The sequence below is a fragment of the Chlorocebus sabaeus genome, unplaced genomic scaffold (genome assembly GCF_047675955.1).
Source record: "Chlorocebus sabaeus isolate Y175 unplaced genomic scaffold, mChlSab1.0.hap1 unalloc_scaffold_114, whole genome shotgun sequence".
NCBI lineage: Eukaryota > Metazoa > Chordata > Mammalia > Primates > Cercopithecidae > Chlorocebus > Chlorocebus sabaeus.
Genome location: NW_027326902.1, coordinates 509505 through 525622, shown reverse-complemented (window position 1 = coordinate 525622; position 16118 = coordinate 509505). Strand labels below are relative to the sequence as shown.

Below are 16118 nucleotides of genomic sequence, written 5' to 3'. Positions count from 1 at the left end.
CTTAGCCTCCCGAGTAGCTGGGACTACAGGTGTGTACCACCAAACCTAGCCCAGTTTTAAATTTTTTGTAGAGACTGGGTCTCACTGTGTTGTCCAGGCTGGTCTTGAACTCCTGGAACTCCTGGTATCAAGTGATCCTCCCACCTCGGCCTCCCAGAGTGCTGGGATCACAGGCGTGCGCCACTGCACCTGCTCTTGGCTGATTTTTCACTGGTGCATCTTACTGGTTTGTAAGAGTACTTTAAAGGTTAACTCTCTGCCAGTCATTTATGTTGCTGTTTTTGGCTGGTGTTGAATTGGACCTGGGGGATTTTTATTTTTGTAAGTAAGTTTAAAATCATGAAGTAGCCAGGTCTGTGCTTTTACCAGGTCTGTGCTGTTAGCAGGTCTGTTGTTGATGGAACGCTCTCTCCACAGCAAAGTTACATGAGTTGTCACCTGTGTTTTTTTCTGGGTCTTTAACTTTTTTTAAAAAAAAGGATTTAAATTTGGCCAGGCGTGGTGGCTCACGCCTGTAATCCCAGCACTTTGGGAGGCTGAGGCAGGTGGATCACGAGGTCAGGAGATTGAGACCATCCTGGCTAACACAGTAAAACCCGTCTCTACTAAAAATACAAACAATTAGCAGGGTGTGGTGGCGCGTGCCTGTAGTCCCAGTTACTTGGGAGGCTGAGGCAGGAGAATCGCTTGAACCCGGGAGACAGAGGTAGTGGCGAGCTGAGATTGCGCCATTGCACTCCAGCCTGGGCAACAAGAGTGAAACTCCATCTCAAAAAATAAAAAAAAGACGACTTAAATCTTTAATTACACAGAGTTTATTTTGATGAATGGTGTGAATGGTTCTCTAACTTTGAGGTGTTTGGTCAGGGAGGGCATTAGCAAGTTTTCCGTAGGAAGGTCGCCCTGGCAAAGATGAGTCGGGTGGATGGGAGTTGGGGAGAATTGAGGAAGGAGCTGAGTGAGGAGACTGTTGGGTCCACAGGAGACCCCCCAGGGAACTGAGAGATGCGGAGGGTGCCACAGACCTGGAGTCCAGTGGTCCCTGGTTGGGGGTGAGCAGAGGAAACTCCACGTGAAGGGACAGGGACGGGCACAATCTGGGGTCTGTTGAACGCGATGTCAGGGCTCCCAGAACTAAGAGTCCAAGCCAGCAGTATTCCGTTGTGGTGACCTGCTCTGCAGCTTGGGATGGAGATGACCGCTGGTGCCCTGAGCATCTGCAGTGTTTTCATCGCAGAGATGACTAAACGCTGGTCCCATTTTCAAGACTCTATCTGCGTGGGACTAATTAGGAGAGAAAGAGTGATATGACGTGTCCATGTGAGAGATGTGGCAGCCTTGTGCTGTCGTACTCACCGGAGAGGGCATCTCTCAGAGAAGTCAGAGCTTGAGCAGGAGGGACCCCAGGGCTGGCGGAGCTTAGGCTGAGGGCCACAAGCATGAGGGATGAGGCTGTGGAGACCAGGAGGGCCGACGGTGAGTGCCGGGCGCCATGTAGGGAGGCCGGGAGGGCGCCATGTGGGGAGGCCGGGAAGGCGCCATGTGGGGAGGCCGGGAGGGCGCCATGTGGGGAGGCCGGGAGGGCGCCATGTGGGGAGGCCAGGAGGGCTGGCTGTGAGTGCCGGGCGCCATGCGGAGAGGCATTGCTTTCTCTGTGGGAGCGAGGTGGCTGGGGTGCAGAGAGTTTACTGTGTAACGTTGGGGTGGCAGCAGTGTCTGACCGTGCACCATGACACGAATAGCGTTTTTCCTTACAGAAGGGTAACAGATTAAGTTTTCAGGAATGTATCTGACAGTGGAATTGAGGAGTGAAGGGGGCAGTGGTAGTTCTATAAGTTTTCCTCCTTTTGTTATAACATTTATAAAGACAGCACAGTTGTCCTTTGGTATCCATGGGGTAAGGGCTCCAAGACCCCCTCAGATACCAAAATCCATGAATACTCAAGTCCCCCGTATAAAATGGTGTAGTGTCTGCATATAACCTACGCACATCCTCCTGGATGCTTTAAATCATCTCTAGATTACTTAAAATCCCTAGTGCAATATAAAGGAGATGTAAATAGTTGTTATTGTTTAGGGTGTAATGACAAGGAAAAAGTCTGTATATGTTTAGTACAGACATGATTTTCTTCGAATGTGTTTGATCTGTGGTTGGTTGGATCTGTTGTTGCGAAACCCATGGAGAGGGAGGCCGGCTGCGCTCCTGTTTGACGTGCTCCTGTGTTTCTCAGCTTGTTGTGTTTTACAGCTGCAGTACGGAGACAGCAAGGACAACCCTCTCAAGTACTGGCTTTATAAAGAAGAAGGTGACAGGAGACACAGGAAGCCTAGAGACCCAGATCGAGACAAGAAACACCGAGAAAAAAGCAGCACAAGGGAAAAAAGAGAAAAATATTCCAAAGAGAAAAGTAATTCATTCTCTGAAAAAGAAGGGGAAGAAAGACATAAAGAAAAGCGACACAAAGAAGTCCTTCATTTTGATGATGAGAGGCACCGAACCAGTGTGGATAGAAAAGAGAGATCAGCAAAAGACGAGCACAAGAAAAGGGAATCCAAGGTACCCCTTCCGATGCTTCGTTGCCTTCACAGCCGCCATGAGGTCAGCACTCTCAGAGGAGGTTTACAGGGTCGTGTCGCCAGACAAAGTTGAGATTTGTGGCCTGGTAGTAGTAATTTAGGAGAAATGCGACTCAGGTCTTGATGATGTGGTTAGTACAGACAGATTACTGATCTCCTAAGAAAAGTGATGTCACATATTTTGATTATATTGTGAATGTACTTTTAACAGATATTTGGAAATCTATCATAAAATTTTGAAATCTGGCTGGGTGCGGTGGCTCATGCCTGTAATCCCAGCACTTTGGGAGTCAAAGATGCGAATCACCTGAGGTCAGGAGTTTGAGACCAGCCTGACCAACATGGTGAAACCCCGTCTCTACTAAAAATAAAAAAATTAGCAGGGCATGGTGGCATGTGCCTGTAATCTCAGCTACTCTGGAGGCTGAGGCAGAGGAATCGCTGGAACTCAGGAAGGAGAATCGCTGGAACCCAGGAGACATAGGTTGCAGTGAGCTGAGATCGCACCACTGCACTCCAGCTTGGGTGATGGAGTGAGACTCTGTCTCTCAAAAAAAAAACAAAAAAAAATTTGAAATTTAACATTGAAAAGGAAGCTGGTAGGTTTTAAAGTGGAAATTAAGTGAATAATTAGCAAACGTTTCAACCAGAATTGGTATAAGTTTACAAAAAAAGCAAAACAAGGCAGAACAAAAATGTAAAAGCATTGATTGCAGAGGATCTAATTTCCCTCCGAGGTCTGTGGTTTCATCCCTGTACTTAGGATTTTCCTAGAGGTGTTTTAGCACCTTTTGTTCTCAGCATGCTTTTTGCTGCTCTGTTTTTACAGAATCTGAAGCTAATATGATTTTATTTACCTGTTTCTTGGTGATGCTTCCTTTAAGATGGAAGCGAAATCTTTGCAAGGGTCAGATGGTACCTGAGGCTAGGGGAGAGTCACGCCTTCAGGGATGAGACTGGAGGCCTCAGCAGAAGCGCAGGACCTGGATCTCCCAACCTGAATTGACACAGCTGAGGAAATGCATGTAGAGCTGGTGACCACTGCAATGTTTGCTGTAAAACGCAAAAGCCAGTGGGTTAGAACTGGGAGCCCTTAGAACAAGAAGCAGTTGTGTTACGAGCAGAAGCCATCTGGCTCCCGGCCATCTCAGCCACTCTTGCGCTGTCCTGTGTGGGGTCTGAGTCCTTTAACCTCCCTTGCCTTTGCCCCGAGGGCCTTTCCTCACTGAGACCCCACTGTCTCCCGCAGCCCACGCCCTCCGTGTGTATCAGGGCCTTGGCCGTGTTTCTTAGCAGGTTTGAGGCAGTGCCGGTTCTGCTACCCACATCTGCAATGTGGAAAGCCCGTGGACTCCCTCAGTCAGCCACACTGAAGGTTAGATGAGAAGCAGCTCCCTGAGGACAGATATTAATTTTTTTTGGTTTTTATTTATTTATTTATATTTATTTATTTATTTTGAGATGGAGTCTCGCTCTGTCACCCAGGCTGGAGTGCAGTGGTGCGATCTCGGCTCATGGCAAGTTCTGCCTTCCGGGTTCACGCCATTCTCCTGCCTCAGCCTCCTGAGTAGCTGGGACTACAGGCGCCTGCCACCATGTCCAGCTAATTTTTTGTATTTTTAGTAGAGACGGGGTTTCACCGTGTTAGCCAGGATGGTCTCGATCTCCTGACCTCATGATCCGCCCGCCTCGGCCTCCCAAAGTGCTGGGATTACAAGTGTGAGCCACCGCGCCCGACCGTTTTTTTTGTTTTTAAGTCTCTTTCCTTAGATCAAAACTTCATCATTTTCTCTCAACGTTGTATTATGAACGTTTTTAAACATACAGCAAAGTCGACATAATTTTCCAGTGAACACTCACGTACCCACAACTTAGACTTCACCACTCACCTTTTATTGAATTTGGCTGTTCTCCATTCCCTAAATCACGTTTAATTACTGGAAGTGACTTAGGTTACATGTGCTTAGTTCCACCCAGAAATGCCTTTCTGGACATAGATTTGGCTTTTATTAAAGGTGGATGAGAAAAATGGTCTATGAAGAACATTATCCTGTACTTTTGTAAAACCACTGCCTTCAAATTAGTCCCAGAAGAAAGATTATTCAGATGACTGACGTTTTCTTTTTAAGACAAGTTGTTCCTATCTGAGTGGCTTGTGTGCTGGGCACGGTTCTAGGTGCTGAGGATACAGCTGTGAACAAAACAAAAATTACTGTTCTTATGGTGCTTATGTTGTGTTGGAGAAGCCGTAGGATAAAGAATTACCAAAAAAAAAAAAAAATCAAATCTCAGACAGGTGTGGTGGCTTACACCTGGAGTCCTACTACTCAGCAGGTGGGAGGATCTCTTGAGCCCAGGAGTTCAAGACCACCCTGAGAAATAGAGTGAGACCCCCCCATCTCTACCAAAATAAAAATAAAAAATTAGCCAGGCATGGTGGCACACGCCTGTAGTCCCAGCTACTACAGAGGCTGAGGTGAGAGGATCACTTGAGTGGAGGAGGTCAAGGCTGCAGTGAGCTGTGATCGTATCACTGCAGTACAACCTGGGTGGTAGAGTAAGACCTTGTCTTAAAAGAAAAAAGAGGCCAGGCACGGTGGCTCACACCTATAATCCCAGCACTTTGGGAGACCAAGGCAGGCGGATCACTTGAGGTCAGGAGTTCGAGACCAGCCTGGCCAACATAGCAAAACCCCGTCTCTAGTAAAAAAAAAAAAAAAAAAAAAAAAAAAATACAAAAATTAGCCAGGTGTTGTGGCACATGCCTGTAATCTCAGCTACTCGGGAAGCTGAAGCAGGAAAATTGCTTGAACCTGGGAGGAAGAGGTTACAGTTTGCTGAGATCGTGCCACTGCACCCCAGACTGAGAGACAGATTGAGCCTTCATCTCAAAAAAAAAAAAAAAAGAAAAAAAAAAAGAAAAAGGAAGAAATGAACAGATACATGATATAACTTCAGGAACGGTGATCGAGCATTGTATAATTAAAATTTTCCTTTGCGTTGACTTTTAGAAATTCAAAACTTTTGCGGCTTTTGATACTCAAAATTAGTATCAACTCAGATGTTCTTCAGCTGAGTACTCTGTGAACCTGCTGCTTGATGTAATTATCCTGTGGTTACCATAAAGTGCAAGGGGCACTGTTAGTAATTGTAACTGGGACTGTTCCTAGGGATAGATGTTCTCTGTGATTGTCTGTCACTTTCTCTATATGATATTTTTTCTTTCTTTCTTTCTTTCTTTTTTTTTTTGTTTTGAGCCTGAGTCTCACTGTATTGCCCAGGCCAGAGTGCAGTGGTGTGATCTTGGCTCACTGCAGCCTCCACCTCCCGCGTTCAAGTGATTCTCCTGCCTTAGCCTCCCTAGTAGCTGGGATTACAGGCGTGCGCCTGGCTATTTGTGTGTGTGTGTGTGTGTGTGTGTGTATTTTTAGTAGAGTTTCGCCATGTTGGCTAGGCTGGCCTCAAACTCCTGACCTCAGGTCATCCGCCTTCCTTGGCCTACCAAAGTGCTGAGATTACAGGCGTGAGCCACGGTGCCCAGCCTCTATATGATTTTTTGATGTATGATTTTAATTAGAATTATGTAACTTTTATTGTAAGCTTTCTCCAGTTATCAATTAGAGATACAAAGGGTATGAGTAAGTACAATAAATATACAAAATGTTCTTCTAAGCTTCCTGACCAGTGACTTCTTTAATAGAGGAATACAGTGGCCTCATTATCCTATCTGTCACACCTTTATCCTTTTATTTATTTTTATTTTTAAATTTTTTTTCTTTTTTATTATACTTTAAAGTTCTAAGATACATGTGCACAACATGCAGGTTTGTTACATATGTATCCATGTGCCATGTTGTTGTGCTGCACCCATTAACTTGTCATTTACATTAGGTATATCTCCTAATGCTCTCCCTCCCCCAGCCCCCCACCCCACAACAGGCCCCAGTGTGTGATGTTCCCCTTCCTGTGTCCAAGTGTTCTCATTGTTCAATTCCCACCTATGAGTGAGAACATGTGGTGTTTGATTTTCTGTTCTTGTGATAGCTTGCTGAGAATGGTTTCCAGCTGCATCCATGTCCCTACAAAGGACACGAACTCATCCTTTTTTATGGCTGCATAGTATTCCACGGTGTATATCTGCTACATTTTCTTAATCCAGTCTGTTACTGATGGACATTTGGTTTGGTTCCAAGTCTTTGCTATTGTGAATAGTGCTGCAATAAACATACGTGTGCATGTGTCTTTATAGCAGCATGATTTATAATCCTTTGGGTATATACCCAGTAATGGGATGGCTGGGTCAAATGGTATTTCTAGTTCTCGATCCTCGAGGAATCGCCACAGTGTCTTCCACAATGGTTGAACTAGTTTACAGTCCCACCCACAGTGTAAAAGTGTTTCTATTTCTCCACAGCCTCCCCAGCACCTGTTGTTTCCTGACTTTTGAATGATTGCCATTCTAGCTGGTGTGCAGTGGTACCTCATTGTGGTTTTGATTTGCATTTCTCTGATGGCTAGTGATGATGAGCATTTTTTCATGTGTCTGTTGGCTGCATAAATGTCTTCTTTTGAGAAGTGTCTGTTCATATCATTTGCCCAGTTTTTGATGGGGTTGTTTGTTTTTTTCTTGTAAATTTGTTTGAGTTCTTTGTAGATTCTGGATATTAGCCCTTCGTCAGATGGGTAGATTGCAAAAATTTTCTCCCATTCTGTAGGTTGCCTGTTCAATCTGATGGTAGTTTCTTTTTCTGTACAGAAGCTCTTTAGTTTAATTAGATCATATTTGTCAATTTTGACTTTTGTTGCCATTGCTTTTGGTGTTTTAGACATGAAGTCCTTGCCCATGCCTGTGTCCTGAATGGTATTACCTAGGTTTTCTTCTAGGGTTTTTATGGTTTTAGGTCTAACATTTAAGTCTCTAATCCATCTTGAATTAATTTTTTGTAAAATGTTTAAGGAAGGGATCCAGTTTCAGCTTTCTACTTATGGCTGGCCAGTTTTCCTAGCACCATTTATTAAATAGGGAATCCTTTCCCCATTTCTTGTTTTGTCAGGTTTGTCAAAGATCAGATGGTTATGAATGTGTGGTATTATTTCTGAGGGCTCTGTTCTGTTCCATTGGTCTGTGTCTCTGTTTTGGTACCAGTACCATGGTGTTTAGGTTACTGTAGCTTTGTAGTGTAGTTTGAAGTCAGGTAGCATGATGCCTCCAGCTTTGTTCTTTTGGCTTAGGACTGTCTTGGCAATGCGGGCTCTTTTTTGGTTCCATATGAACTTTAAAGTAGTTTTTTCCAATTCTGTGAAGAAAGTCATTGGTAGCTTAATGGGGATGGCATTGAATCTATAAATTACCTTGGTCACTATGGCCATTTTCACGATATTGATTCTTCCTATCCATGAGCATGGAATGTTCTTCCATTTGTTTGTGTCCTCTTTTATTTCATTGAGCAGTGGTTTGTAGTGTTCCTTGAAGAGGTCCTTCACATCCCTTGTAAGTTGGATTCCTAGGTGTTTTATTCTTTTTGAAGCAATTGGGAATGGGATTTCACTCATGATTTGGCTCTCTGTTTGTCTGTAATTGGTGTATAAGAATGCTGGTGACTTTTGCACATTGATTTTATATCCTGAGACTTTGCTGAAGTTGCTTATCAGCTTAAGGAGATTTTGGGCTGAGACGATGGGGTTTTCTAAATATACAATCATGTCGTCTGCAAACAGGGACAATTTGACTACCTCTTTTCCTAATTGAATACCCTTTATTTTTTTCTCTTGCCTGATTGCCCTGGCCAGAACTTCCAACACTATATTGAATAGGAGTGGTGAGAGAGGGCATCCCTGTCTTGTGCCAGTTTTCAAGGGGAATGCTTCCAGTTTTTGCCCATTCAGTGTGATATTGGCTGTGGGTTTGTCATAAATAGCTCTTACTATTTTGAGATATGTTCCATCATTACCGAATTTATTGAGAGTTTTTAGCATGAAGGGCTGCTGAATTTTGTCAAAGGCCTTTTCTGCATCTGTTGAGATAATCATGTGATTTTTGTCTTTGGTTCTGTTTATATGCTGGATTAAGTTTGTTGATTTGCATATGTTGAACCAGCCTTGCATCCCAGGGATGAAGCCCACTTGATCATGGTGGATAAGCTTTTTGATGTGCTGCTGGATTCGGTTTGTCAGTATTTTATTGAGGATTTTTGCATTGATGTTCATCAGCGATATTGGTCTAAAATTCTCTTTTTTTGTTGTGTCTCTGCCAGGCTTTGGTATCAGAATGATGCTGGCCTCATAAAATGAGTTAGGGAGGATTCTCTCTTTTTCTATTGGTTGGAATAATTTCAGAAGGAATGGTACCAGCTCCTCCTTGTACCTCTGGTAGAATTCGTCTGTGAATCCGTCTGGTCCTGGACTTTCTTTGGTTGGTAGGCTATTAATTATTGCCTCAATTTCAGAGCCTGTTATTGGTCTACTCAGGTCTTCCTGGTTTAGTCTTGGGAGAGTGTAAGTGTCCAGGAATTTATCCATTTCTTCTAGGTTTTCTAGTTTATTTGCGTAGAGGCGTTTATAGTATTCTCTGATGGTAGTTTGCATTTCTGTGGGGTCGGTGGTGATATCCCCTTTATCATTTTTTATTGCATCTATTTGGTTCTTCTCTCTTTCTTCTTTATTAGTCTTGCTAGCGGTCTATCCATTTTGTTGATCTTTTCAAAAAACCAGCTCCTGGATTCACTGATATTTTGAAGCGTTTTTTGTGTCTCTATCTCCTTTAGTTCTGCTCTGATCTTAGTTATTTCTTGCCTTCTGCTAGCTTTTGAATGTGTTTCCTCTTGCTTCTCTAGTTCTTTTAATTGTGACGTTAGGGTGTCAATTTTAGATCTTTCCTGCTTTCTCTTGTGGGCATTCAGTGCTATAAATTTCCCTCTACACCTTGCTTTAAATGTGTCCCAGAGATTCTGGTATGTTGTATCTTTGTTCTCATTGGTTTCAAAGAACATCTTTATTTCTGCCTTCGTTTTGTTGTGTACCCAGTAGTCATTCAGGAGCAGTTTGTTCAGTTTCCATGTAGTTGAGTGGTATTGAGTGAGTTTCTTAATCCTGAGTTCTAGTTTGATTGCACTGTGGTCTGAGAGACAGTTTGTTATATTTTCTGTTCTTTTACATTTGCTGAGGAGCGCTTTACTTCCAACTATGTGGTCAATTTTGGAATAAGTGCGATGTGGTGCTAAGAAGAATGTATATTCTGTTGTTTTGGGGTGGAGGGTTCTGTAGATGTTTATTAGGTCTGCTTGGTGCAGAGTTGAGTTCAATTCCTGGATATCCTTGTTAACTTACTGTCTGTTGATCTGTCTAATGTTGACAGTGGGGTGTTAAAGTCTCCCATTATTATTGTGTGGGAGTCTAAGTCTCTTTGTAAGTCTCTAAGGACTTGCTTTATGAATCTGGGTGCTCCTGTATTGGTTGCATATATATTTAGAATAGTAAGCTCTTCTTGTTGAATTGATCCCTTTACCATTATGTAATTGCCTTCTTTGCCTCTTTTGATTTTTGTTGGTTTAAAGTCTACTTTATCAGAGACTAGGATTGCAACCCCTGCCTTTTTTTGTTCTCCATTTGCTTGGTACATCTTCCTCCATCCCTTTTTTTGAGCCTATGTGTGTCTCTGCATGTGAGATGGGTCTCCTGAATACAGCACACTGATGAGTCTTTACTATTTATCCAATTTGCCAGTCTGTGTCTTCTAATTGGAGCATTTAGCCCATTTATATTTAAGGTTAATATTGTTATGTGTGAACTTGATCCCGTCATTATGATGTTAGCTCGTTATTTTGCTCATTAGTTGATGCAGTTTCTTCCTAGCCTCGATGGTCTTTACATTTTGGCATGTTTTTGCAGTGGCTGGTACTGGTTGTTCCTTTCCATGTTTAGTGTTTCCTTCAGGAGCTCTTGTAGGGCAGGCCTGGTGGTGACAGAATCTCTCAGCATTTGCTTGTCTGTAAAGGATTTTATTTCTCCTTCACTTATGAAACTTACTTTGGCTGGATATGAAATTCTGGGTTGAAAATTCTTTTCTTTAAGAATGTTGAATATTGGCCCCCACTCCTGGCTTGGAGAGTTTCTGCCAAAAGATCCACTGTTAGTCTGATGGGCGTCCCTTTGTGTGTAACCCGACCTTTCTCTCTGGCTGCCCTGAACATTTTTTCCTTCATTTCAACTTCGGTGAATCTGACAATTATGTGTCTTGGAGTTGCTCTTCTCGAGGAGTATCTTTGTAGTGTTCTCTGTATTTCCTGAATTTGAATGTTGGCCTGCCTTGCTAGGTTGGGGAAGTTCTCCTGGATAATATCCTGCAGAGTGTTTTCCAACTTGTTTCCATTCTCCCTGTCACTTTCAGGTGCACCAGTCAGACGTAGATTTGGTCTTTTCACATAGTCCCATATTTCTTGGAGGGCTTGTTCATTTCTTTTTACTCTTTTTTCTCTAAACTTCTCTTCTTGCTTCATTTCATTCATTTGATCTTCAATCACTGATACCTTTTCTTCCAGTTGATCAAGTCGGTTACGGAAGCTTGCGCATTTATCACGTAGTTCTCGTGTCATGGTTTTCATCTCTATCAGATCGTTTAAGGACTTGTCTGCATTGGTTATTCTAGTAGCCATTCGTCAAATCTTTTTTCAGGGTTTTTAGTTTCTTTGCAATGGGTTTGAACTTCCTCCTTTAGCTTGGAGAAGTTTGGTTGTCTGAAGTCTTCTTCTCTCAACTCATCAAAGTCATTCTCTGTCCAGCTTTGTTCTGTTGCTGTCGAGGAGATGCGTTCCTTTGGAGGGGGAGAGGCGCTGTGATTTTTAGAATTTCCAGCTTTTCTGTACTGCTTTTTCCCCGTCTTTGTGGTTTTTATCTACATTTGGGCTTTGATGATAGTGACATACAGATAGGGTTTTGGTGTGGATGTCCTTTCTGTTTGTTATTTTTCCTTCTAACAGTCAGGACCCTCAGCTGCAGGTCTGTTGGAGTTTGCTGGAGGTCCACTCCAGACCCTGTTTGCCTGGGTATCAGCAGCAGAGGCTGCAGAAGAGTGACTGTTGCTTTGCTGTCTGATCGTTCCTCTGGAAGCTTCGTCTCAGAGGTGTATCTGGCCGTGTGAGGTGTGAGGTGTCAGTCTGCCCCTAGTGGGGGACGTCTCCCAGTTAGGCTACTCGGGTCAGGGACCCACTTGAGCAGACAGTCTGTCCGTTCTCAGATCTCAAACTCCGTGCTGGGAAAACCACTACTCTTCAAAGCTGTCAGACAGGGACATTTACATCTGCAGAGGTTTCTGCTGCCTTTTGTTTGGCTATGCCCTGTCCCCAGAGGTGGAGTCTACAGAGGCAGGCAGGCCTTCTTGAGCTGTGGTGGGCTCCACCCAGTTCCAGCCTTCTGGCAGCCTTGTTTACTTACTTAAGCCTCAGCAATGGTGGGTGCCCCTCCCCTAGCCTCGCTGCTGCCTTGCAGTTAGATCTCAGACTGCTGTGCTAGCAATGAGGGAGGCTCCGTGGGCGTGGGACCCTCCGAGCCAGGCACGGGATATAATCTCCTATTGTGCCCTTTGCTAAGACCCTTGGTAAAGCGCAGTGTTAGGGTGGGAGTGACCCAATTTTCCAGGTGTCGTGTGTCTCGGTTTCCCTTGACTAGGAAAGGGAATTCCCTTCCCCCTTGCGCTTCCCGAGTGAGGCAATGCCTTGCCCTGCTTCAGCTCTCACTCGTTGGGCTGCACCCACTGTCCAACACGCCCCAGTGAGATGAACCCCATGCCTCAGCTGGAAGTGCAGAAATCACCCGTCTTCCATGTTGCTCACGCTGGGAGCTGGAGGCTGGAGCTGTTCCTATTCGGCCATCTTGGCGCAGATCCCCTCACCTTTATCCTTTTAAAAAGCAATTTTTTTTTTTTTGAGACAGAGTCTCGCTCTGTTGTCCAGGCTGGAGTGCAGTGGTGTGATCTCCGCTCACTGCAAGCTCCACCTCCGGGGTTCACGCCAGTCTCCTGCCTCAGCCTCCTGAGTAGCTGGGACTACAGGCGCCCACCGCCACTTTTGTATTTTTAGTAGAGACGGGGTTTCACTGTGTTAGCCAGGATGGTCTCCATCTCCTGACCTCGTGATCCGCCCACCTTGGCCTCCCAAAGTTCTGGGATTACAGGCATGAGCCACCATGCCCGGCAAAAGCAGTTTTTTTAGAGATGGGTTCTAGCTGTGTTGCCTAGGCTGATCTTGAGCTCCTGGCCTCAAGCTACTTCAGCCTGCCAAACGGATGGGATTAGGATGTGAACCACCATGCCTGCCATACTTTTATCCTTTTCAAGATTGGATTATCTCCTTTCTGCTCCTGGAAGTAGTGGATTCAAGTGATCACTTGTAAATACCTTTTCCAGCCCAGGACTCTCCTGTCCAGAGTGTTAGTCCTGAGGGACTGTGTGATGAGGCCACAGGAGTTTGACGACAACGTGCTGAGCTTTTTCGCAGCTCTGCCATTTGCAGGCCATCTGGGTGAGCAGCGTTACCTGCCTCCCTGGGGGGTAGGTGCTGAGATAATCACAGCACGCTTCTCCTCGCCCCACGTGCAGCCTGACTGGCTGCCATCACCACAGCCAGGGCCCCCCAGTGCTATGCGCTGCTTGCCCACACCCAGGTCTGACTCTTATCGTTAACTTGATGACTTTTTTTTCTCTTCCCTTTTTATATCTAGTCAGTAAATCATAATTTTTCCTACCCAGCACTAGTGATTTTATTTTTTTCCCATTCCAATTCATTTTATGGACCACAACACATTGTTCTGTTAAACATAACACTTTTTTCTGATTAATTTTGTAAAGTTTTTGTTTTTGTTTTTGTTTTTGAGATGATGTCTCGCTCTGTTGCCGAGGCTGGAGTGCAGTGGCGTGATCTCGGCTCACTGCAAACTCCACCTCCTGGGTTCAAGTAATTATCCTGCCTCAGCCTCCTGAGTAGCTGGGACTACAGGTGTGTACCACCACGCCCAGCTAATTTTGTATTTTAGTAGAGACGGGATTTCTCCGTGTTGGTTAGGCTGGTCTCTAACTCCCAACCTCAGGTGATCCACGCACCTCGGCCTCCCAAAGTGCTGGGATCACAGGCGTGAGCCACCGCGCCTGGCATAATCACCCTTTTATATATACTTTTATCCATTTTCTTTACATTTAATTATCTAATTTACTAAAAATAGCTGGCAAAAACAGTTATTTAAAAGATACTTGTGGTGTAGATGCTATTGTTAAATTTTCAATCCATTCTTGTTTTATGGGGTTTACTAATTATGCTTACTTCATTCTCATATGTTAATAAATGGTTATGGGATTATTCTTTTGTTTGCTAGAACGGTGAACACAGAAATCGAGGTGCAAGCTCAAAAAGAGATGGGACCAGCAGCCAGTAAGGATTGCGTGCCCTGTGGTCGACCTTGACGTGTGCCGCTCTCGTGGAATGCTTCAGGGAATTTTCTTACTGGCTCCAGTGGTGGCCAGTCTGTGGGAATCAGTTATACTTCATTTTCTCTAGATTTTACCCCTTAGCCCCTCCAAATGGGTTGGTATGTTTTAGGAATACTAGAGGAGCTTGGAAACTTATTATGAAATTATTAGTTTTTTATTTTGCCTTTTAAATTAATTATTTTTATTTTTTCCATTTTAATATTATTGTTTCTATTTATTGCCTCAGGATCTGTTTTTGTCCTTTTTAACATTTGCTCATGCAAAATTAGAAAATTGGTACTGACTTTGGGGAGAATAATTCACTTGGGAGCCTCTTCACGTGCAAGAGGGCATCCTCCCTGCCTGAAGTTAAAGATCCACAGGTGGGCGGTTTCGCCCCTTTACAGACCTGAGCAAACCATTCTGGTTCACAGCCACTAAAAACAGTACATGCCGGCAAGTCCCCCTCTGCCCATTGTTTGTCGCTTGTGAACACCCAGGAGGGAACATTCCACCCTGATGCCTTGGCAGAGACCCCCAGAGCTGGGGGTGGGGATCAGCCTTGGTTGGAATTTCCTGTCTACCTTTTAGTTGCAGTGTTGGGTGGCCTTTCGCTAAAGCAATGATGATAATTCCTGTGTCGTGTGGGTTTTGCGAAGATTATAGATTAATTGGAGTTTCTGTATAAACTCTTTTTTTTTTTTTGAGACAGAGTCTCACTTTGTCACCAAGGCTGGAGTGCAGTGGTGCCATCTTGGCTCACTGCAACCTCCGCCTCCCAGGTTCAAGCTGTTCTGCCTCAGCCTCCCGAGTAACTGGAACTACAGGCACACACCACCACACCCAGCTAATTTTTGTATTTTTGGTAGAGATGGGGTTTTGCCATGTTGGCTAGGCTGGTATCAAACTCCTGGCCTCAAGTGAACCACCCACCTTGGCCTCCCAAAGTCTGGGATGACAGGCGTGAGCCACCGCGCCTGGCCTAAACTCTCATATATAAGCCCTAGATTTTAATTTGTTCTTTCTGACAATCATATTTTGTAATCCTTTTTCAAAGATTAGAAAACCCAGGTTAAATGTCTTACCCAAATTTTTACAAGTTTGGTCAAAGCTAACACTTAAACCTCGGGTGTCAGTTCCTGGGTTTTATACTGCATGTCCACTAGAAGGCACAAGAAGACTCTTTTCTCAACTCAGTACTTTTGTTAAACCACATGGTATATTGGTATGAATGAAAGTTTAAAAATTGAGAATCAGTTTGATATTTTGCACATCTTTATTTTAGGTCCTAACTAACATGAAATGTGATTTAAAAGTAAACCATATTTCAAGATAAATCTTTCTTTTAGAAATATCTTTTATTTTATATTTGTATTACATATTATATATTTTATTTTATATTTAATATAAAATAGTATTTCAGACAGACCAATAAAATTATAGAAAATTTCTAGAACTCTGTTTTTTGAGACGGAGTCTTGCTCTGTTGCCTAGGCTGGAGTGCAGTGGCATGATCTTGGCTAACTGTAACCTCTATCACCCTGGTTCAAGCAATTCCCCTGCCTCAGCCTCCCAAGTAGCTGGGATTACAGGCACATGCCACCATGACCGGCTAATTTTTTTGTATTTTTAGTAGAGATGGAGTTTCACCGTGTTTGCCAGACTGGTCCCGAGCTCTTGACCTCAGGCAGTCTGCCCACCTTGGCCTCCCAAAGTGCTGGGATTACAGACGTGAGCCCTGCACCTGGCCAAGAACTCCTAAAGAATGTAGATTTGCACTCACACACACGTTTGTTAAAGCACGTAATTTCTTCTCTGGAAGATATTTTCTGTCTTGAATTATTGCTAAAAGAGTAAGAATGCTAGGAAGACTTTAACATTTATTGCTGTAATAAAACATGCTTTGCTAACCTGCAACAGTTTTTTTTTTAAAAATTATTTTTTGAGAAAGGGTCTTGCTCTGTCACCCAGGCTGGAGTGCAGTGGCACAATCATGGCTCACTGCAGCTTCAAACTCCTGGGCTCAAGCAATCCTCCTGCCTCAGCCTCCCAAGTAGCTGAGACTAAGGCATGTGCCACCATACCA

General features: G+C 44.0%; 1 protein-coding gene across 1 annotated transcript in view; it reads left to right on the top strand.

Moving 5' to 3' along the window:
• LOC140710975 (cytoplasmic dynein 2 intermediate chain 1-like) overlaps positions 1–16118 on the top strand; it is a 102508-nt gene that overhangs the window by 11922 nt on the left and 74468 nt on the right. The window contains exons 5-6 of the mRNA XM_073013972.1: positions 2249–2557; positions 13939–13994. Of these exons, the coding sequence (XP_072870073.1) occupies positions 2249–2557; positions 13939–13994 (365 nt within the window). The remainder of the gene's footprint in view (positions 1–2248; positions 2558–13938; positions 13995–16118) is intronic.